Source organism: Staurois parvus, unplaced genomic scaffold (assembly GCF_062004578.1).
Source record: "Staurois parvus isolate SC_StPar_1 unplaced genomic scaffold, SC_StPar_1.0 ptg000629l, whole genome shotgun sequence".
NCBI lineage: Eukaryota > Metazoa > Chordata > Amphibia > Anura > Ranidae > Staurois > Staurois parvus.
This window is the reverse complement of record NW_028318425.1, coordinates 842,390-867,227: the sequence shown is the minus strand read 5'-3', so window position 1 is coordinate 867,227 and position 24,838 is coordinate 842,390. Positions and strand designations below refer to the sequence as shown.

Genomic DNA, 24,838 nt, shown 5'->3' with positions numbered 1-24,838 from the left:
CAAACTAATAGGATTTTTTCCTTGTAATAAGTGCATTGTATGCACAGTGAATAACAGCAGAAAACATAAAACAACTTCCTTCACTTCACAAGTAACGGGAAGGGCCTATAATATAGATAAGTGCATTACATGTAATAGTAAAAATGTGGTGTACCTCCTGCAATGCCCTTGTAATCTTCAATACATAGGACGTACCACCAGACACCTTAGGGATAGGCAAAGAGAACATGTCAACAACATTAAAAAAAGGCTATAAGGAACATTCTTTGTCACATCACTACAGGAGGAAACATAAAATAGATCCATCCCCACTACAATTTATAGGGATAGATATGGTACAACCCCACTGGCAGGGTACTAATAAGCTAAGAGCTGTCTCACAACTTGAGACGTGCTGGATATATGAGCTCCATACAATGCATCCATACGGCCATAATATTGATATTGATATAAATTGTTACATCAATAATAGTTATTCCCTCCAACAATATAGTCACTTCTTTGCTACCATTACTGCTAAATACATAATGAATAGAATGAGATAGAATTCTACCCCATTCTATTCTACACAACAGATTCAACATCTTTATTAATATCCTCTTAAATATATATTGTCATTTTTACATTTTTACATACACGTGTTTTAGTACCTCCTCCTTATTATTCATTTTAAATTTGTGTATATTACGCTCATTTACCACATAGACTAATTCTCACTTCAGGTATATAAGGTTTTTATATATTTATATATTCAATTTAATTTTAATATTTCTTTTATTTTTATATTGTTTTATATACACATATGGAATATTGTTTTTAGGGATTAATGTCTTCTTTTTGAAGTTCTACTTTTGATCTCCCTGCAGTTCTTGGAGATTATATATATATCCTTATATGTTTCAGTACTAAAGACCTAATGTCACATTTTTCCATAGGTATACATTATGAATTGTAACGCTCATATGCTGTCAGTAAGGGTTTTTCCCTGATGTTTTGATTCCTCATTGTATCTATATATCCATCACATTTTAGATATTTCACATACTTCTGACACCTCGTATTGTCGTGTGAGTTTGCTTGAATTGAAAAATGGTGCCCGCTTAGTCGCGTCTGCGCACAAGACCAGGTCTACTCCAAGATGGCGCATGTTCAATGCGCATGCGCCATCGTGGACAAAAATAGACGGCACGCGGATAGGTGTTACTGACACTCCCCTCAGATGATTTGCGGGTGCACGAAACATGTAAGGAGGAGCCAGTAACGCCGTGACGTCACGCCGCCAGAGCAACGTGGAGCTCCAGTGGCCACCTTTAAACTTGGACGGTCAATCCACATTGCTTTACCTGCCCTGTATATAATCTTGTTGTGTTTTAACTCGGATTTCTGCAATAAATATTTCAAAGTTACTACACTATGGGCATATCTTTTCTTATTATGATATTTATTATATCATCAACTTACTCTTGGCTCTTTTGTAGTTTGAGCTGTCAATGTATTCATTATAGCAAGGATTCGCTGACATCTGGGAATTATTTTAAGGGTTCCTCTGGGGTTAAAAGGTTGAGAAAGGGTTTTTTTAGATGTTTGTGAACAAATATGAGCCAAAAAAATTACATAAACACCATTATTTGTATGTCATCTCAAAGCCATCATTTAAGCCCTGGAAGTAAATACTAACTCAGAATGATGCTTGTACAAAGCTAGTGCCTTCCTTTCGGAGAGAAAATCAGACAAAGACATTGTCAGTGTGATCTTTGTCAACATTAATAAATCAGTGTACGTGCTACAGTTACATGGTATGTAGCATGCATACAGGGGCAGACTGACAACTCATGGGGCCCCTGGGCAATAGGGGATCATGGGGCCCCTGTGTCCTTGCCCAAACTCAAAAAATCCTATGAAAAAGGTACTATGGGCATCTCATGGGGCCCCCTACTGACTCCGGGCCCTCGGGCAGTGCCCAAGTCTCCAAATGGTCAGTCAGCCCCTGCATGCATGTATTTAACATGAAATAAATATCTTATGCTAGTTTACCTTTAAGCTACTTTTGCGTCTCTTGTCTGGCACAGTCTTGGCATGTCAGCGCTAGAATATTCCATGATGTTACAGTCAGGTCCATAAATATTGGGGCATCAACACAATTCTAACATTTTTGGCTCCATACACCATCACAATGGATTTGAAATGAAATGAACATGATGTGCTTTAACTGCAGACTGTCAGCTTTAATTTGAGGGTATTTACATCTAAATCAGGTGAATGGTGTAGGAATTACAACAGTTTGCATATGTGCCTCCCACTTGTTAAAGGACCAAAAGTAATGGGACAATTGGCTTTTCAGCTGTTCCATGGCCAGCTGTGTGTTCATTCCTGAGCCACCTCTGTGTGTCTATGAGACACAGAGAGCACAGCTTAACCCCGCCCCTCACTCCCTCTTCACTGGCTGTGATTGACAGCAATGAGAGCCAATTGGGAGGCAGAGACCTGGAAGAGCTTCTGATCTCATGCGCATTGGGCTCAGGTGAGTATAAAGGGGTGCTGAGGGGGCAGCTGCACACTAACGGTTTGTTACTTTCATGCATAGAATGCATGAAGGTAAAAAACCTTCTGGCTTTAGAACCACTTTAAGGATAATTGTATTTCTTTCAGGATTGATCAAAGCGCACCTGTCCTGCTAGAAGACCCTGTACTTAATGCTATCGCTAAAAAACGTGGCCGAACTCCAGCAGAAGTAGTGATGAGGCACTTGTTGCAGAAGGAGGTTGTTGTCCTTGCTAAAAGCTTCAAGCCAGAGAGGATCAAACAGAACTTGAAGGTTTGTATTGCAGTTATTGTCAGCAGCATACTTGTACTTTGCGCAATATTTAAGCAGTTCAGCTTTCACACCTGTACATTTCCTTCAGACCACAGCAATTTCTACATCTGCTGTTTACTTAGCTATAAAGCCTAGTTTGCACCAATGCAGTTTCATTTTGATCTGTTTCTGCAGTGTTTTTTCCGATGCAGTTTGCATTTATGATGCGTTTTTCATGCGTTTTGTGTTTTGTTTTTTTTTTTTTTTACTATTTGTTGTTGGGCAGATTAAAAAATGCAAAACACATAAAAAAGCATTAAAAAAGCAGTATATGTTTTTCTTCTCCATTAAAGTCTATTGAACCAAAAATGCACCATTTTGCATTTAAAAAAGTCTTTGACCCTTTCCAAAAATGCAGCAGCTGAAAAAAGCATAGTTGTGAACGTGTCCCACAAGAAACCATGTTAAATTTTAGTGTGTTTCCGCATAAAGCACCAAAAATGCATAGGTTTGAACCAGGCCTAAGATATCAAAGCAATACATACAGTGGGGCAAAAAAGTATTTAGTCAGCTACCAATTGTGCAAGTTCTCCCACTTAAAAAGATGAGAGAGGCCTGTAATTGGCATCATAGGTAGACCTCAACTATGAGAGACAAAATGAGAAAAAAATCCAGACAATCACATTTCCTGATTTGGAAAGAATTTATTTGCAAATTATGGTGGAAAATAAGTATTTGGTCAATATCAAAAGTTCATCTCAATACTTTGTTATATATCCTTTGTTGGCAATGACAGAGGTCAAACGTTTCCTGTAAGTCTTCACAAGGTTGGCACACACTGTTGCTGGTATGTTGGCCCATTCCTCCATGCAGATCTCCTCTAGAGCAGTGATGTTTTGGGGCTGTCGCTGTGCAACACGGACTTTCAACTCCCTCCAAAGGTTTTCTATGGGGTTGAGATCTGGAGACTGGCTAGGCCACTCCAGGACCTTGAAATGCTTCTTACGAAACCATTCCTTCGTTGCCCGGGCGGTATGTTTGGGATCATTGTCATGTTGGAAGACCCAGCCACGTTTCATCTTCAATATCCTTGCTGATGGAAGGGGGTTTGCACTCAAAATCTCACGATACATGGCCCCATTCATTCTGTCCTGTACAAGGATCAGTCGTCCTGGTCCCTTTGCAGAGAAACAGCCCCAAAGCATGATGTTGCTACTCCCATGCTTCACAGTAGGTATGGTGTTCTTTGGATGCAACTCAGCATTCTCTCTCCTCCAAACACGACGAGTTGTGTTTCTACCAAACAGTTCTATTTTGGTTTCATCTGACCATATGACATTCTCCCAATCCTCTTCTGGATCATCCAAATGCTCTCTAGCATTTGTTCACACCAAGCTGCTTGCCTATTGCAGATTCAGTCTTCCCAGCCTGGTGCAGGTCTACAATTTTGTTTCTGGTGTCCTTCGACAGCTCTTTGGTCTTCACCATAGTGGAGTTTGGAGTGTGACTATTTGAGGTTGTGGACAGGTGTCTTTTATACTGATAACAAGTTCAAACAGGTGCTATTGATACAGGTAATGAGTGCAGGACAGAGGAGCCTCTTAAAGACGAAGGTACAGGTCTGTGAGAGCCAGAAATCTTGCTTGTTTGTAGGTGACCAAATACTTATTTTCCACCATAATTTGTAAATAAATTCTTTCCAAATCAGCCAATGTGATTGTCTGGATTTATTTTCTCATTTTGTCTCTCATAGTTGAGGTCTACCTACGATGCCAATTACAGGCCTCTCTCATCTTTTTAAGTGGGAGAACTTGCACAATTGGTGGCTGACTAAATACTTTTTTGCCCCACTGTATATACACTATATTGCCAAAAGTATTGGGCCAACCCTCCAAATCTTTGGATTCAGGTGTTCCAATCACCTCCATGAACACAGGTGTATAAAATCAAGCACCTAGGCATGCAGACTGCTTCTACAAACATTTGTGAAAGAATGGGTCGCTCTCAGGAGCTCAGTGAATTCAAGCGTGGTACCATGATAGGTTGCCACCTGTGCAATAAGTCCATCCATGAAATTTTCTTGCTACTATATATTCCACGGTCAACTGTTAGTGGTATTATAACAAAGTGGAAGCAACTGAGAACAACAGCCCCTCAGCCATGAAGTGGTAGGCCACGTAAAATGACAGAGCGGGGTCAGCGCGTGCTGAAGTGCATAGTGAGCAGACATCTCCAACTGTCTGCAGAGTCAATAGCTAAAGACCTCCAAACTTTGTGTGGCCTTCAGATTAGCACAACAACAGCGCATAGAGAGCTTTATGGAATGGGTTTCCATGGCTGAGAAGTTGCATTCAAGCCTTACACCACCAAGTGCAACACAAAACGGCAGGTGCAGGGGTGTAAAGCAAGTCACCACTGCACGCTAGAGAAGTGGAGATGTGTTCTCTGGAGTGACAAATCACATTTCTCTGCCTTGCAATTTAATGGATGTGTCTGGGTTTGGCGGTTGCCAGGAGAACAATACTTGCCTTCCTGCCTGTATTGTGCCAAGTCTAAAGTTTTGTGGAGGGGGGATTATGGTGTGGGGTTATTTTTCAGAAGTTGGCCCCTTAGTTCCAGTGAGGGGAACTCTTAATGCGTCAGCATACCAAGACATTTTGGACATTTTCATGCTCCCAACTTTATGGGAACAGTTTTGGGATGGTCCCTTCCTGTTTCAACATGACTGCGCACCAGTGTACACAGCAAGGTCCATAAAGACATAGATGAGGGAGTTTGGGGTGGAGGAACTGACCTGCACAGAGTCCTGATCTCAACCTGATAGAACACCTTTGGGATGAAATAGAGCGGAGACTGTGAGCCAAATGCGCTTCTGGAAGAATGGTCAAATATTCCCATAGACACACTCCTAAACCTTGAGGACAGCCTTCCCAGAATAGTTGAAGCTGTTATATCTGCAAAGGGTGGGCTAACTCAATATTGAACCCTACGGACTAAGACTGGGATGCTATTAAAGTTCATGTGTGTGTAAAAGCAGGCATCCCAATATTTTTGGCAATATAGTGTAATTTGATATTTTGATTTTCAAAGTTATTTACAAATTAAACATAGGCTTATTTAAAATTTTGCACATTTTTAATGCAACACATAAACATTAATAAACAAAACAAATAAAAATTAACAAAATTTAAATATTAATGGTTAGAAAAGTAAAAATAAACAAAAAGAATCATTGGGAAAAAATAGGGGTAGAAGGGAAAGAAGGAGTTAATTAAAGCTGATTAGGGTAAAAAGGGTTATTAAGAAGTTGAACAGGGACAATTTTTTTTTGCTTGTCAGGTTGCTTGAGTTGACATCATACATGTGTATATTAACACTGATCCCCTTGATCTATAGATGAATGAAGCAGAAAAGAACAATGTTACTTTGTATCTCTCATAAACACTGTGTTAGATGCTGATGCATGTATTCACTTTCACATTAATCATTGTCTGTTTTTTTATTGTAAGTTGACGCATACCAACAGAAAGTAGAAATCAGGGTTTCAGTGAGAGTGACTATTCTGGAAGTTGATGGGCAGGATAGGGAGGTCCTTGGGTGAGCTAAGAGGAAGGAGAGGTCAAATGTTGAGCCTTGGCCTGATATTCACCAGTTGTTGTGTACCTAATAGAAAACTAAAATGAAGAGGTTGGCCTGCCTTAAATCTCCGGCCCAAGCACCACTTGAAGTGAGACAGGTATTGCCAAGGGACAGACAGGAGGAACATGAGTGCCAGTAGATGTTGATGGCAGAACCTTGGGCTGGAGATGCAGACTTAAAAGATGTAGCAGAACATCTGGTCAGGTACAGCAGCACTGCTAGAAGAACCAGTGGAGGTTAAAGGGGAACTCTGATTGCCTCGTAGATTCAGAAGGTGGAGTCCATTATCATTTCCAGTGAGCTTTTGGTAGGAAAACATAGGAATGACTGGAGGCTGATGCTAAATGCAGCCAGTGCAGGCACTTGGTAACAGTGTGGAAGCAAATCAGAGGTAGAAGTGTAGTCACATAGGAAGGCAGGGTCAGCAGCAAGCAGGCAGCAAGGTACAAAATCATATTTCGAACCAAAGTTGTGGATGGAGCTTTTAAGCAACAGTACATGCAGAATCCAGAATCAGACCTGGGCGAGCCGGATCAGTATCAGGAACCATATACTGGACACAATCAGGGCACAGGATACAGCTGAAGATCAGTAAACACTGGCATCCTGGCTAACTGAAATTCCCTGATACCAGTAGTCCAAAGATGCAGAAGTAAAAGACTACAATGCAGAGTTGTACCAGGGGAGAAAGTAGCAGCACAAGAAGTGAATCAGTTGTGCTACAGTGCAAGAAGCATGTTGATAGGAGAGAGCAGACTGAAATAGAGATCAGCTCATCAGTCTGCTGCTTCTCTTTTCACTGTCCAGTCACAGGAATTTAAAAAAAGCTCAACTCCAGCTAAAACTTTTTTGGCTTTGGCAGAGTTTGGAAGGTATACACCCCTGTCACTTTTTTATACAGTGCACACTGAGCTCAGAGTGGAAGAAGGAGAAACAGCACTTGAAGCTAATCAGTTGTGCTGCAGTGTTTGTGTGAAAGTGCTGATCAAAGATGTGGACAGAGTGACAGAGAAATCAGCTTATCAGTCAGCTCCTTGTATAGTCACTGTCCAATCATAGGGTAGGGGAGGGTCAAGACCTGTAAGAATTTCATAACTGCAGTGGAAAAAAAACAGGTCTCCTGCCCTGCCAGACAGGGCTGTGCTGATTTTACATGTTATACAATTTAATTCAGTGTTCCACAATAAAGAAAAATTCACACAACCACTATATTTACACAGGAGATATAGACAATGTATGAAAACATGAGCCCGTAAAATATATTTATAATAATCATTGCAAATAAATCCCAAAATCAAAATATCAACTATGCCATTATCTTCAAATCAAACAGTTTTCCTAAAAGTGCTTGGCAAAACAACAAGTTCTCTCACTTCTTCTACCTCTGATCTAATAAGAACTTACCTCAAACTGTGCTCAATAAACATCTCTAATTATTTATTTTAAAAGTTTAAAACCAATCAGTTACAAATATGCACATGTAGACACCCAACGTACCAATTATCAGCCAGATTTGGGGTATATGCACTTATGTGATTATTGTCTCCACCTCCCTTCATATTTCACGGTGAAGTCTTTTCCAAAAGACCAAGACCAAAGCAAAGTTTGGGCTGGATTTCCACTTTAAACAATCTCGCATCATTACAAATGCTTGTTAGTTTTAGAATTAGAACATTACATAATTGACGGCGTGCTTATGGACTGACATTTGTTTTCAGGTCTTTGAATTTGAATTAAGCAATGAAGAGATGAAAACTCTTGATGGATTGAACCAGAACAGAAGTTATATAAATGCTGATCTGTAAGTTACAGGAAGCAGGGGTTTTTTTTTTGTTTCGTCAATCATTATAGTAATGTTTAACTTTAACATGTCTGTCCATACTGAATCGGATGTGTCAGGACCGCCACAACCAGAAGGTAAAAGAAGGAGTTGTTTCAGGCCTGTCAGTTCAGCGAACCCCACTAGGGATGAAGGAACCTAGCTGGGTTTAATCCCGGTTTGGTGAACCCAGCAGGAAATCTCTGAACCTTGAATTTAGTGCCTAATCCCATAGGCGCTTAAGAAATCTGAATCTTTTTATTGTTTTTTGGCCATTTTAATGGCAATAGGCAAATTATTGTTGAGAAAAGGCATGGAGAGTTGAACACTGCCATATACCAATGCAAAGAGATTTAAAAAAGTACCATTCAGTTGGAAGAAGGTCTTTCATGTGTTTTAAAGGCTAAGTTCACCTTTTGGAGCAACGTACACATTACACCCATATTTAACATGCTCCAGCACCGGTCCCTGCACACATCAGTCCACCCCCCCGATACCCTCTCACTGTGACCCGCAGGCAAATTTGAAAAGGTCTGAAGAGAGTAAACTGCATGTCCCATTTTCACCTACGAGAGTTGGCTTGTAGTTCTCAATAGACTGCAATTGTCCTGATGAGCGCTATCATAGTCCACTGACATATTTTCCATCTTTCAACAGAAAGCTCATACAGAGGTATGGGCAAGAAAGCTGGAGAACATGTCTGCAGGAGCCCGACATTGCATCCTAAATCCACTGATCACATGTGCAGTGTTCTACAGGCTCCTGTGCAAGTAATAAATAAGGCACATTTGTTTTGCTTGCAAAAAATATGCACATTTTTTATTTCTTGCAGAAAGGTAAACTTATCCTTTATAGGGCAACAATGAAAATATACAAACCCTTTAAATTTATTGCTTTTGGGGATGTATTAAAACCACCGTGATGGTATGATAGTCCTTTAAAACTGAAAGTACAAAAAAAAGAAAAAAGATATGACAAAATGGCATGCAGTTCCCCTTAAAATTTCACCTAGACCCTTATTCAGGCATGCAACTTGAGTGGCCAGGAAAGGGAGGATAACAAGTTTCAGTTCCCCCCTCCAGTGCCAGACAAGTTCATTTAACATTGGAGTACCTTGTAAGGGGTGGCAAAGCTCCCCTTTCAAGGCACTTTGCTGAGGAACAAGGGCCTCTGCCCTACATCCAATGGCCCAAGAAGGATGTGGGAGTTGTTAGGGGACTTAGCAGAATCTGAAAGCCCCCTTTATAATAAGAAGCCCCCCTGATATATGCCCCCTCATAGGCAAAGGAATAAAAAGGGAATGTCTTCCAATATAAATCTATTTCAATCACGATGTCTAGCAATGAAAACCCATAGTCATGGCTTCTAGTGATGTAATCCTCATCAGTCACAACGTTTGTGTTAACCTGACACACTCCTGTTGTTAAATGATAGGACCCTGGCCAAAATATGGTCATGGTCATGTTTGGTCATTGATGTCTCCTGGAATCCCCAGTGCTATGTTTACATTACAGCAGCCAGAAATTCAGGTGGGTAAGTGACCACAATAGTTTGGTGGTTCTGCAATCGCCATATAGGCTAGATCTGCCACCCCCCCAAAAGTACAGATTCCCTCCCACAACACAGCTCTCCCCCTTCAGTACACCCCAGTACAGCTAAAACCCCTCAAATACAGCTCTCCTGCTTCCGGACAGTTTTCCACTTCCCCCAGTACAGCTTTTTCCCTTGTACAGATCTGCCCCCTCAGTACAGCTCCCCCATTCCCCTCCATAAAACATACTTATCAGGCCAGGGCATTTTAAGTGAAGTCCTCCTTCAGCTGGATATGACTGGAGCCTGGGGAGAGCAGACTTCCTTGCTCAGACCTGACAGTAGTGTTCCCTGATTTGGATGCCTGGCGTGTCTGTCAGCACTGCAGATGCTGTGGGGGTAGTTGGACCTCCCTAATCCTCCTTATTTACATTCCTGGCAGAGTTAGTGTTACCTTGCATTGAAGCAAAACAAAAGCTGCCTGCAGAGTTCGAATGGTATTACCACTGTGCAACTGCCTTCATTCACTTCTATTGAAATGAGCCACAGGGCATTTACAGCATGATTACAGAGTGCCATTTTCTATTTTAGCACTGGGAAAAAAAATTTAAAAACTCAAAGGGTAATCAAGGAACATCACTTGATGCAACTTGAACTCCTTGTGTCACTTGATGCAACTTGAACATCATTGTGTTGATACTCTTTAAAGACTCCTTTAAAATCCAACACCTATGTGAACTTATTCAGACAGCACCTGCTCTGTGGAATGGCCAGACTTGTTCAAATTCATAGGAAAATCACAGATGCCCCAATAATTACTCTTCACATCTGTGCTAAACAAAAGACCATCTCTAAACATATGGGGAACAGGAAAATAGAAAAAAAATAGACCACCAAGGGCACTGGTTCACCCAAACTGGGCTAATAGAGATTGGAAAAGCATTGCCTGATCTGACACATCTTTTTGCTGGATGTTCAGATGGAAGGTCAAAAAGTGGCATACATGGAACAAATCCATAAACCCATCCTTATGGTATCAGTATCGGTTGATTTTCACAGTATGATGTTGCAGGAAGTGTTTTTACTGCCACATATTGGGTCCTCCAAAACCCAGTTAAACGTTTTAAATTTCATTTCTTCTTTTTTTTTTTTAAGTTCTGTATTGCAGTTACAAAAATAATAAAGTCAATGCAAATCTTACAAGTCAGTTACACTTGTGTTGACCAAATCTGTTCTGCTCCAGCTTCCACTCCTAAACCACTCATCATTCAGGACCCTTTATAAAGCATGAGGTAGTAGTAAGATAAAGAAGTCAGTTGGCCAGAATTACATGAGATAAGATGGTGTTTATCACAAAGTTATATGAGGGACAGATTACTTGAATCAAGAGAGTATATATCCACCCAGTCCAACAGCAGTGGATGTTCCATGAATGAACTCAGAATTACTCTCAGTCTAGGGGAGGCTCTCTCTAGTAGAAGCATTCTGAAAGCATCCCAGACCAAAACTAGCTAACATTATCACATAGTTGAGAAGGGGACTGGGTAGGCTCCCAATAGTGGGGGATCTTAGTTCAACATAGAAATGTCCAAGGACTCCAGCCATGGGTACCATATCTGATCAAATCTGATCTGAGCAACCTCTGCTATTGTAGGCAGCCTTAGGCTCCCCTACTTTAGACTATTAGCGTTTTGTGAGCTTCAGCATCTAGGATCAGAAAAAAAATAGCTTTTGGAGCGTTTTCCAGCGTTTTCCAATTGTTTTCCTTTACATGTACTGTAAAACTGCTAATAAAACTCTAACGTGCCTAAACGCTACTAAAACACTGCTAAAAAATGCTATTTGAGCTTAAACAAATGCTAGTGTGCATGGAGCCTTATAGATGGGCAAAGTAGAGTTCGAGAAAAAATATAGATGGGGCCTATTCACACAAGGAAGCCCAATCATAAAGGCACTTTTTTACAGTGCAGATGTAGTCATTTGAGTTGATCAAAGAGTTTATACACATTAAATGGTATACATTTTTAGGGCGTCCTCTTGCTTTTGTATAGTTATCATACTTCCATATGCCTCCATCCATACATTATGCTGATATCTCTATGTTCATGAGAGCTTTAATTATTTGTGATAAACCCAACAATTGATCTTGCAATCTTTGGGTAGTCGATGAGGAATAGCTAGACACGTTTTGCAGAAAATCTGCTTCTTCAAGCAGCAATACATCTAAAATATACAATCATCATTAGTATTTACAATATATTTTCAAACATTTTCAATATCTTAACATATCTTATTTTTAGTTACAAATTATCAGATCTAAGTCAAGATATTTACATACCATATTAGCTAATGATTCCTATTACCAGCCTAGAGAAAACTCCCCCAGGGGACTGCAAGGGAAATTAGGGCATATGAGCAGGAAGGTAATGGTCCCTCTATAGGAATAGAGACACAAGATCTTGAGTACCTACAGAGGTAAGTATATATAATTTTGCATGGGTCTTCATGTTATCATTTTGCTTAAAATTATGACTGAATGTTACAGTTGAAGACCCTGCTTGTATTTAACCACTTCCAAACCTGGCCTATTGTAAAATGATGTCCAAGCGGGAGCAGTGTTACCCTGAGTGAACGTCATATGACATCCTTCAGGTGCACGCTTTGTTCTTGCCCTAGGGGCTGCACAGCAGCATGATCTATCACCTGCTGGACACAGCAGAAGGCAGATTGTTGTAAGGGGCTGGCCCTGGTACCATGTGATTGCTGTAACCAATCACATGTCAATAGTACACAATGGCTTTCATTCATTGTGTACTATTGTGACCAGGCCATTTTTTTGCAATACGGCACTGCATTACTTTAACTGACACTTGTGCGGTCATACAATGCTTTACATAGATACAATTTGTAATTTTTTTCCCTACAAAGAGCTTTCCTTCGGTGGTATTTGATCACCTCTGCCTTTTTTATTTTTTGAGCTATAAACAAAAAAAGACTGCCAATTTTGAAAAAAATATTTTTTGTGTTTGTTTTTGGCTATAAAACATATCCAGTAAAAAAAAAATGTAAACATTAAATTTAGGCCAAAATGCATTCTGCTTCATGTCTTTGCTAAAAAAAATCCCAATAAGTGTATATTAACTGGTTTACGTGAAAGTTATAGCATTTACAAATGGCGGTATACTGTAAATGTATATGGGATGTCAGTGAGTGCTATGGATGTGTAGAAAGGTATAAGCTGCTGGCATTAAAGGACCACCCTATAGAATGAAATATAAAAGGTGCAGCGCTAAAGTAATGACTGAATCAAATGAAATACTTCTAAAACATGTGCATATACATAAATAAATAATAAGGTGAATAGAAGCAGCAATAGAACGAATAGCAGCAACATTAAAAGGCAGACACAGTGAGGCGCTCTGATCAGCGCTACCAGTCTAAAGTGCGAGAGTTCATGGTATCCATCACACTGAGTGGTCAGCGTTGGGTTATATAAAATGAATAGTGACTGATAGTGAACATATATCAAATGACACCATTGCAATAAACAATAGTTATAAAAAAGTCACTAAAATAAATCCGTGAACATGTGACATCCAGTCCTGGTGGATCCGTCAAAAGTATTCCTTTATATGCACTCACCTGTGCATAAGTCAGCCACCAAACTTAATGACTTGGAAACGATCTGCCAAGAGGAATGGGCCAAAATCCCTCCTGAAATGTGTGCAAACCTAGTGGCCAACTACAGGAAACGTTTGACCTCTGTGATTGCCAACAAGGGATTTGCCACCAAGTACCAAGTCATGTTTTGTGAAGGGGATCAAATGGTACTTATTTCCCTCATGAACATGCAAATCAGTGCATAATTTGTTAGACATGCATTTATTTTGAATTTTTTGTTGCTATTCTGTCTCTCGGTGTTACAATACACCTACCATTTGATTTTTAGACCATTTCTTTGTGAGTGGGCAAACATTCAAAATCAGCAGGGATCAAATACTTATTTCCTTCACTGTAGATGTCTTGATTAGACTGTTGTTTCTAATCAGACATTTAGCCTGAGTTCACATATACTGTATGCGGTGCAATTTAAAGGCCAGTGGGGTGCGATTTTGTTCATGCGGCACAGGTGCAATTCTGATGCGAATTGTTAAAGTGTATTAGGCTAGAAATCACACCTGCACCACACTGCAAATTGCACAGGACCCTTTTTAAAATCACACTTTGGCTGTCCCACATGTATGTGAATGGGCTCCACAGAAAAGCATTTTAGTTCACATGCTCATGTAAATCAGTGTGGTTCAAATTGCATCAGAATTCGCATATATGTGAACCGAGTAATTCCAATAATGTATAATAGAAACTTTTACTATGCCTAGAAATAAAGTGTTGTTTTTTTATTTTTACCTTACACTTTAAGGTCCTAATTGATACTAAAATCAATAAAATTCCCTCATAAACATAATAAGTCAATATCTATATTTTCCTCCTTTAATCCTATTAATGGGTGACAGTTTTTTCTTCTTCTCAAACAGAACTATAGGAAAACCAAAGACTCCCACTAGATGTCAGTAAAGATATTCAATTTACAGTATACCTCACCCATACATAGCTATTCTATCAAACATAATAAACCAATTATATCCCAAACATTTGTATCTCTCAAAGAAATACACTATATTGCCAAAAGTATTTACACGCACATTGACTTTAATGGTATCCCAGTCTTAGTCCGTAGGGTTTAATATTGAGTTATACCCACCCTTTGCAGTCATAACAGCTTCAACTCTTCTGGGAAGGTTTAGGAGTGTGTCTATGGGAATGTTTGACCATTCCTCCTGAAGTGCATTTTTGAGGTCAGGCACTGATGTAGGACAAGAAGGCCTGGCTCACAGTCTCTGTTCTATTTCATCTGAACAGTGTTCTATCGGGTTGAGGTCAGGACTCTGTGCAGGCCAGTCCAGTTCCTCCACCTCAAACTCGCTCATCCATGTCTTTATGGACCTTGCTTTGTGCTCTGGTGCACAGTCATGTTGGAACAGGAAGGAGCCATCCCCAAACTGTTTCCACAAAGTTGGGAGCATGAAATTGTCCGAAATGTCTTGGTATGCTGACGCCTTAAGAGTTCCCTTCACTGGAACTAAGGGGCCAAAACCAACCCCTGAAAAACAACTCCACACCATAATCCCCCCTCCACCAAACTTTACACTTGGCACAAAGCAGTCAGGCAAGTACCGTTCTCCTAGCAACCGCCAAACCCAGACACGTCTGCCGGATTGCCAGACAGAAAAGCGTGATTAGTCACTCCAGAGAACACATCTCCACTGCTCTAGAGTCCATTGGCGGCATGCTTTACACCACTTTGCATTGCACTTGGTGATGTAAGGCTTGGATGCAGCTGCTCGACCATGGGAACCCATTCCATGAAGCTCTCTATACACTGTTGTTGTGCTAACCTGAAGGTCACACAAAGTTTGGAGGCCTTTAGCTATTGTATCTGCAGACAGTTGGCGACTTCTGCACACTGTGTGCTTCAGCTGCGCTGACCCCGCTCTGTCGTTTTACGTGGCATACCACTTCGTGGCTAAGTTGTTGTTCCAAGTTGCTTCCACTTTGTTATAATACCATTAACAGTTGATCATGGAATATTTAGTAACAAGGAAATTTCACGGATGGACTTATTGCACAGGTGGAAACCTATCACGATACCACTCTTGATATCACTGAGTTACTAAGAGTGACCCATTCTTTACAAATGTTTGTAGAAGCAGTCTACAAACTGCCCACCTTTTGTATGTAATAGGGTAACCTTAGTTTAAAACAAAAAGGTTGTGCATAAAGCTCATCCTGTCTCGTTAGAGGCTGTGTAGGCATAAATATAAGAGACCAGTCAGAAAATACATAATTTTAGTGTTGCTTAGGGCAACGCATGCACTAAATACACCACTGGTAGGATCTGCTGCAAAATGTAGTTTGGTCTGCAGTAGAGAATGTTCCAGAATATTATTGTTTTGAAGATCATGTAGAGCTTTATTTTGTTTAGTTTTAGTGTGTTTTATAATTGAGATATATTCCCCTTGACTAAAAGCCTTGAAGGCATCCCACTCTATTTGTGGTCCTGCTGTTTCCCTATTGAGTTCCCAATAGGTAGTCATGTGAGATCCAAACTGATTTACCAGCCGCCAAAGAGGACAAATATTCCTAACATCATTACACAACGTTAATTGTAAAGGAGTATGATCAGCAGTAAAGTTTGGACAGAATACTAGGGCATCCAAAAACCAGGTCAATGCAATATGCAGAGCCATGTGTGATGGAATAACAAGACCACTGTTTAGTTCCTCCATCATCAAGTATTCTGTCTGCCCAGGCTTGTAAGCCCACTACAGAGGCTGTATGTTGGTTAGTGTAGTCCAACTTAGAGTTCATTATAGTACTGAAGTCACTAGCTATTATAATTTTTATGGCGATAATGTAATAGTACTTTAACATACAGAATGTGTATAGGAAGGTGCAGTCTACATTTCCCACTGCAGGTGGTGCTGGTCTGAAATGGAATTGCTGCTGGAGGAGGAAGTCTAGAGAAAATGGGTTTTTCTATGATTCCCTCGAGTCTCTGGGGCAATGCTCTGATTGGCTACGCTGGATCCAGGTTACCTTGGTGTCCATCTTCGGTCGCTAGTGTCAGGGACAGCACTAGCGGCAAGGAGATGTTCCAGAGCAGTTGGGAAAGGAGTACGTAGCCCCTCAGCAGGCTCAATTTTGGGTAGGAATGGCCAGGCTGCACTCCACTCTCCTTGACGTGCATTGTCATCAGCTCGGGCTTACGCACAGCTGACTCTAACCGATGTGAGTTCCTCAGTCAGGTGTTCTATTCCTTCCAGGTTGTTTTACTGTTTTACAAGTTCTACAATACATCATTTTCTGCAAGCAAAGACTCTGTGTGTTGTCTGCCACTGCACCTACCCAACACACATATTACTTCTGGGTCATAGGGAGGAGGGATTTAGAAGTTGACAAAAAGATATTGGTGTCTTGTGATAACCATCACTACAGCCACATCCTTGCCCACTGGGTCTGTTATGACTTGCTTGATAGTTGTTCTGTCCTTACTACACACTTCCCTTTGTGTAACTTCACACACAGCTAGACCCTCCTATTCTGCAATAAGCCAGACTGAATGTAATCTTGAAGCTTTATTAACAAATCACGGTGGGTGAAACTATTAGGAAAAACAGATAAGTACATATAATCAATATATGAGATATACAAACACAATGAAATGATAAGATGTGAATGGCAATAAGTCCATGCTCAACAGCGATGCTGCCTGTATGGAATATAAGTTCAGTCCGTGACATGTGCAGCAGAGAATTATGGCTGGTTTCTTTCCCTCAGTTCTTAAAATGGAGTCTAAGCTCCCAGGATGCACCTGTTTCCTCTTCTTAGAATGAAGGAGTTTTTTATTAAGACCAAACAGACACTAGTTTCTGTAGAACAGTACACTTGTTCTGGGCTCTATCTAGTGGCCAAATGTATTATTGCATAATGATTTTCCCTGCTGAAGGCAGAACGATACTGCAAGACAGGGATTGCTATTCATCTAGACAATTTAAACAGCGTTTGCGTGAACAATCCCATTAAGGCCCTGTCACCACAAATCATGCTAAACTTAGACCAGCTAGGTCTGGGTGGACTAGTACCCCTAAACATTTCAAACCATTTTAAGGACACCCTGAAAGTCCAGGCTCAGGGTAAGATCCAAACATCAAAGTTAATAACCAATAGTTCAGAATTCCCAACGGGAGAGTACAATTTGGGTTTCTAACTATAGAGCAGGGGTAACTATGAAGTATGTCAGTGTTGTCATGTAGTAGAACTGAAGGAGAACTGATATTTCAGCATATCAACTATACAGCCATCACCCAAAGCTGACTATAGATGAAAAAATAATACAGCAACCAATTTACTTTCAGAGCTATTGAATATTGATTATTAAACATATTAGTGAATATAGTTCTGAACTGAAAAAAAGGGAGGCTGGGAGTCAATGACCTGATGACTATGTTTACAAAAAGCTGTTCTGGGAGTTGGCGTCCGTTAATAAAAAAGAGGGTGGATGTCTTACTGCGCCATGTCCGTCAACTCAGTATCTACCTCTGGGATAACAAACAACTTTGTTGAGCCTTCAGAGACCACCTAAAATGTGCTTGTCTCATTTATCACAGAAAGAGCTCACTGTGTCCGGGGGTGGGGGTTATTGAGATCATTGGCCATTTCTGGTGAGACTGTTCAACTATAGAGACCGAGACTTTATCTTATCAGCCGCATGAAAGAGACCACAACTTCATTTCGAGAATACAAATCTCATTCTGTTCCCCGACTTCAGAGGCACTGGAGAAACTCCCTAGACGTTATACAAAGAGTGTGGGCAAAGGACATCATAGACAGCATGCACAAAAGATTTTCCTGTGTGCGGGACCACAATCTAAGTGCCAGCAGAATGAGAGCTCATGTCACTGGGTTTAGTTAACTAAGAAATTAGCTCTCAAAAGTTCACAATATTAGCAGTAACACTATGACTTAGAATAAGTGTCTGTAACACACACTTTCACCACAGACAGGTATATCCAGAGATTTGCACCCAGTAGCGCTCTTTAAGAAACAGGGATTCTTTAGGTTCAGCTCTAGCACATTAGACAATTTTAACACTTTTCAAACTTTTGTTTAATAATGAAAAGGTAAAAATGGTGCAAATAAAATATTTACAGAAAATTGGTATTACAAAGAAACAAAAGACAACAATGCAACAGCAAAACAAATGGGTTAAAAAATGAAAATAGTTATCAAGTCCTGGTTTTGACAGATCTTCCTTCTTTTGATGGTACACAAGAGTTGTCATCTGCAAGGGCATCCTCTTTTTCTTGTCGGTAATAGGGGTCTTGACAGAAATGATCTGACCATTTAAACAGTTATGGAGAGGCCATGGGATGTCACTGGATTTATGACTGTATCAGGGTCATTCCTTACACACAGCATTATACTAATGTTAATATCTTTGAATATGTACAGGTTGCATTCTGGAACCTGGTAGATTATTGTCCAGCTTTAAATTTCGTGTCCAGAGATACTAAACAGAGTCTTTCAGCTAGGCCTGTCACCCAGGAGGTAGAAAACTTCTCACCTTCTGTATGTTATAGCTTAGTCATGTATGACTTCGATTTGTTCAGTACGATCCTCTCCATTTAAATATATACCTAATATAAGTGTGTCTTTGTCCTGTCTGATTTTGAGAATTGTGTGTAGATTTTTTTGGGGGGTTTTCCAATACCCATTGAAGGAGAAATACAGTCAAAGCTCTTTTGGCTGTACTTCTTCTGTGGATCACAGGAGTGCAGTTTGTTCTGCACTCCTGTGACCCGTTTTCAGCTGACAGTGGGCTGATGCCCGCTTTTGCCTGATGTCACTTAGCCGGTCCAGGCTGGGGAAAGATCCCAACTTTAAAGTCAGGATCTACCCCAGAGTCTGGAGTGGAATCTGACTCAGCTTCTCAGTGATCTGCTGAGAGCCTGAACCAGCCAGACTGAAAGTCACTGCTCTAAGCTCAGAGCAGATGTGAGAACTCGGCAGTCATGTGATCACTGAGTTCTCAACCTTATAGCAGGCGGGAGACAGATGCAGCATTAGGCAGATGCAGCATCCACGTAGGTAAGTGTGATTTACAACAAAAAAAAAGCAATTCCACACTTCTCTTTTAACCCTGGGTACATCAATTTACGGCATGCTGTGTATTCCTAATGGGTTTAATTGCCCTACAAACCATGGGTGACAGAACTGAAGAATTTTGTGACGGTTTCATGATGGGTCAATCTCAATAACCCCCAGAGGGAAGTGATAATCTGTAGATATTTATGATTAGCAGACACTGCCAGACCCCCTGCAAGAACCTCAGTTAGGTCTTTACAGCTCTGGTGAATTCCTGCGGACTGGTGTCTGCTGTCCCTAAGTTGAGACAACAGGCTGTTTGAAATTTCACACCCGCGCATAAATGTGACTTAAGTTAAAAGGCTATGGGGGTTCACTCCTAGGAATTCTCTGCTGCAGTGTGTCCCTGTTCTCCTAAGCCGTCATGGTAGACCTGTGATTCCTGAACAACATGGCCACCAGACACTACTTTTTAAGTTCCCAGTACGTGATGTCATTACGGGGAGTTCTCGTCCTGACTGGGTGTGCTGGACTGCAGCAGGGAGACCATTGCCTTCAAACAGAAAATAGGTTTCCCTCTCTACAGCATGATTAACCCTTCATGGGTAATAGACAGATGTACATAATAAAGAGGGCACTTAAAGAAGGTTATACTGAGAAAATATTCCATACAAGTTTAAGGGCTTTTGTTCACACTTGTGCGGAGATTGGCATTTTTCTGCACTAGTAAAACACAGATTTTTGCAATACTTGCAATGTAACCTACTACAACATGATGATATCGTTTTCACCATTTAGAGGACAACAGAGCTGAGTTTTATAGCTAGTGATCACTATGATAGCCAATCACAAGCTATTACAGTGATCATGTAAACAGGAGCCTGTCTTTATGGCTCCCAGCCATTAGTATAAAACCAAGAGCTGTTGGTAACAACTTTGTGTCCATGCTGAGGGAACACTACGGAGCCCAATTCCAGCAAGAACACAGGTGCACATATCTGTGGTGCGGCATTTATGTGCAAAGCTAGCACCAATGGTTTAAAAGGAATTATCATCATAGTAACAATTTTTGAAATGCATTTGAAAGATATACACATGATGTAAATGGTGTGTTAACTAGCTTGCTTACATTTACAGTATGGATTGTAATGTTACATATGGATAGGGTGCAGCGATCTTTATCTTTGCTCATTACATAGGCAGGTTCAGCTTCCTGCTTAGTGGTACTGCTATTCTGACTTAATTACAGGACAATAAACCTTATCTCCCACAATGTATACAGCTATACCACGTAGTGTTGAATTTATCCCTTGCATCGGGTCAGATAGTTTAACTCAATGAATAAACTCACATGTTGAGGAAGCCAGATGAAGAAACCCAGTCGAATTGTTCCGTTTAATGGCGAATATTCATAGGTAGAAAACTGTTAATGTTGTAGCTCATGGAAAGATGCATTCAAGAAGACAGGATACAGTGGAATGATTACAGAAAGGTAGAAGGGAGGAGTAAACACAAGTACAGTGAGAGAAAGAGCTCAGCTTAGACAGAAGGAGACAGCTTAAATTTACAGAGCAATAATAAACAAGTGATGGTCACAGAGAAATAATAATAAATCAAATAGTATAACACAACAACTGCACAATGATTGTGTCTTCTTGGTTTTAACGTCTTAGGCCTCGTTCACACCATGGTGCAGAGACGTGAGTTTTTCTGCATGCCTTCTGCAAGGGCACAAAAAACCCAAATGTTCTCTATGTGCCTTATTCACCTTACAATACAGGTATCACGTGCAATTTTTTTCTGTGCAGGAATCTGTCATGTGTATAAACTCACTGGAACACGCATGAAAACTATTGTAAACTTGTATCTCTGCAAGTGAAATCTGCATGTTTGTTCCATCAGTTTTTCTGCATGTATGGTGTGAATTAGACCTTAAAGTCTAACAATTTAAAAAAAAGTTACTTTCCAGGCATGCTGGGGATGCTAACTGTCACATTTGCTTGTGCTGTCAACCAAACTGTCAAACCATCCAATGGCTGGTGTTATAACTGATCACATGTGCAACACCCAAGCAGTTGCAGATCAAACAGAGGCTAAGGTGGCAGCTTCCTTGGCTGAAAAGGATAGAAGGGTTTAGTTCCACATTAAGTCCAGGTTAGGAAGCTTAGAAGAAGAATTAAAAAGAAAATGCAAGAAAATATATATATATACTACCTCAATGGGGAAAAATATGCTGGATATCTATACTGGTATGTACTGGGTAATGAATGTGATAGGAATGTAAGGATGCCCCTTTGTTTGATTTAGGTCAGGCAAGCGTTGGGGTCATTCGATGGTATCAACTTCATCCATCAGGAACTGCCTGCATACTCTCGCCACATAAGGTTGGGCATTGTCGTGCACCAGGAGGACCCACTGCACCAGCGTAGGGTCTGACAATGTGTCCAAGGATTTCATCCCGATACCTAATGGCAGTCAGGGGGCCATTGCCTAGCCTGTAGAGGTCTGTGCGTCCCTCCATGGATATGCCTCCCCAGACCATCACTGACCCACCACCAAAACGGTCATGCTGAACGATGTTACAGGCAGCATAATGTTCTCCATGGCTTCTCCAGACCCTTTTATGTCTGTCACATGTGCTCAGGGTGAACTTTCTCTCATCTGTGAAAAGCACAGGGCACCAGTGATGGACCTGCCATTTCTTGCTTTCAGTGGTAAATGCCAATCGAGCTCTATGGTGCTGGACAGTGAGCACAGGGCCCTTTAGAGGATGTCGGGCCTTCAGGCCACCCTCATGAAGTCTGTTTCTGATTGTTTGGTCATAGACATTCACACCGGTGGCCTGCTGGAGGCAATTTTGTAGGGCTCTGGCAGTGCTCATCCTGATCCTTCTTGCACAAAGGAGCAGATACTGGTTCTGCTGATGGGTTAAGGACCTTCTATGGCCCTGTCCAGCTCTAACTGCCTGTCTTCTGGAATCTCCACCATGCTCTTGAAACTATTCTGGGAGTCACAGCAATCCTTCTGGCAATGGCACATATTGATGTGCCATCCTGGAGCAGTTGGGCTGCCTGTGCAACCTCTGTTGGGTCCAGGTATCGCCTCGTGATACCAGTAGTGACACAGACCTTAGCCAAATGCAAAACTAGTGAAAAACAGAAAAGATGAGTGGGGGAAAAATTGTCCATGGCCCCCACTTGTAAAACCATTCCTGTTTTGGGGGTTGTCTCATTGTTGCCCATCTAGAGTACCTGTTGTTAATTTCATTAACACCTAAGCAGCTGAAACTGATTAACAACCCCCTCTGCTACTTAACTGACCAGATCAATATGCCAGGAGTTTAATTGACTTGATGCTATACTCCTTTAATTTTTTTGGGCAGTGTATGTGTATACATATATATATATATATATATATATATATATATATATATATTGTGAGTTCTAATGATGGGTCCACATTATTATTTGTTTTTCTTGTTTTTGCAGGTGGAAAGGCCATCCCAAATTCCCATTTTCAGAAGACTTGTAGAAAACAGAGATTATGTGCACATCACAACATCCACAGCTGTGGTGTGACACTGCGGTTATACACCCACACATAAAATTCGAGAGTAGAATCTTCTAACAATAAGAAAAAATAATTTTGCTCTGTATAACTAGTAATAAAAGGAATAAAAGGTGTGTATTTTCTGATAAAATGCCATGTATTAAAGTGTTTATTATTTTGCCCTAATTTATACAGCAGTACAGTACATTTATTGCTGGCGGACGTCTTTCCCAGGCACCACGTTGTACCTGTATGTTACAGTGCACATGCGCGCTCGCATAGCCCTTGGAGCGGCACCATCTTGTGACTGCTGTGTCTGGTAGATCACAGTGTTTGGTTCCCAACTGCTGTGCGAGTCTGGGGTATCATGTGATTGCTATGACTAATCATAGCAATCACATGGCAACATGTAAGCAAAACTGTCAGGAATGGCTTCCAATTTTGATACTGTGATTGGCCCACAACTATAACATGGTACCTGGGCCAATCACAGCACCCCATGTGAATTGCCTTAAGCCAATCACAGCATCACAATAGCAAGCAAACTGTAATGAATGAAAGGCATTCATGACAGTTAAATTGATTGCATATAACAGTGATCGTCACTGTTATAAGCAATCACAGTGTAAATAAAAAAAAGTCCCTGATCACCGTCCCAGTGTAGTACAATGTCACAATGGTGCCTTTGAGCTACTCTGATGACAGTATGTAAAAAATTAGTAAAAAAATTTTTTACAAATTGAATAAAAAATTATTTGTTTGTTTATTACATACTGTAACCAGTCAGTATCCTTGATCACCAGCACACCAGTCATTGGATGACACTGCACTGCACTGGTGATAGTATGTAAAAAAAATAAAAAAATATTTAATTTCTTTACCTTCCAAAAAAATAGCAAAAAAAAATGTCAACTTCCAAAAACTCATCATGCCTCTTACTAAATACCTTGGACAGTCTAATTTCCAAAAACAGGTAATTTGGGGGTTATTTGTACTATCCTGGTAATTTTATATTGTAAAGCGCTGAGCAAACTGTTGGCGCCATATAAATCCTGTATTATAATAATAATACTTTAGGGTCTCAGGAAATTAGATCAGCTGTCAGTACATCAGGATCGATCAATTTTCAAATATATATACCATAGTTTGTAGACTCTATAACTTTTACACAGACTAAATAATATAATAAAAAATGTATATTATTTCATAAAATGTATGAATAAAAATTATTTGTTTGCAAACTTTTTTAACAGGAACTGAAAAAAAGTTGCTGTTTATTTTTTTTATTTTTGGTATTTTTTTGTTAGTATAGCAAAAAAAAAACCCAGTGATAATTAAATACCACCAAAAAAAGCTCTATTTGTGGGAAAAAAAATTACATAAATTAAATTTGGGTACAGTGTTGCATGACTGAGCAATTGCCAGTTAAAGTAGCACAGTGCTGAATAGCAAAAAACTGCCCTTGTCATGAAGGAGATAAAATCTTTCAGAGGTCAACTAGTTAAACTTTTTATTTTAAAATTTACATATTATGGTATTTTATGATATTTGTATTCAATAAATGATTTTAGCTAAACACAATTGTGATTATGGTCATTTTCAGTGTAAGGAGTTTATAACTATGGCTTTTTTAATGGCCGTTTATAATGTGGAATTGGAAGATGCAGTAAATGAAATGCAGAGGCAGTTAGAAGATAAAACAATTTGTACTCAGATAACCCTTGAGAAAGTTGATGAAATATATCAGTAGGAGGGGTCTGAGCAGAGATCCGAGAGAGTCACTGTTGGCTCACAGACGTCAG

The 24,838-nt window shown here is 40.3% G+C and overlaps 1 protein-coding gene across 2 annotated transcripts in view; it reads left to right on the top strand.

Moving 5' to 3' along the window:
* LOC149449343 (prostaglandin-E(2) 9-reductase-like) overlaps nucleotides 1–24,617 on the top strand; it is a 71,273-nt gene extending 46,656 nt beyond the window's left edge. The window contains exons 7-9 of one of the 2 annotated variants that reach the window (XM_089693372.1): nucleotides 2,650–2,815; nucleotides 8,152–8,234; nucleotides 22,976–24,617. In XM_089693372.1, the coding sequence (XP_089549498.1) occupies nucleotides 2,650–2,815; nucleotides 8,152–8,234; nucleotides 22,976–23,018 (292 nt within the window). In that variant the 3' untranslated portion in view covers nucleotides 23,019–24,617. The remainder of the gene's footprint in view (nucleotides 1–2,649; nucleotides 2,816–8,151; nucleotides 8,235–22,975) is intronic. The other variant, XM_089693373.1, reaches the window with a different exon arrangement.
* Nucleotides 24,618–24,838: the final 221 nt, after the last annotated feature.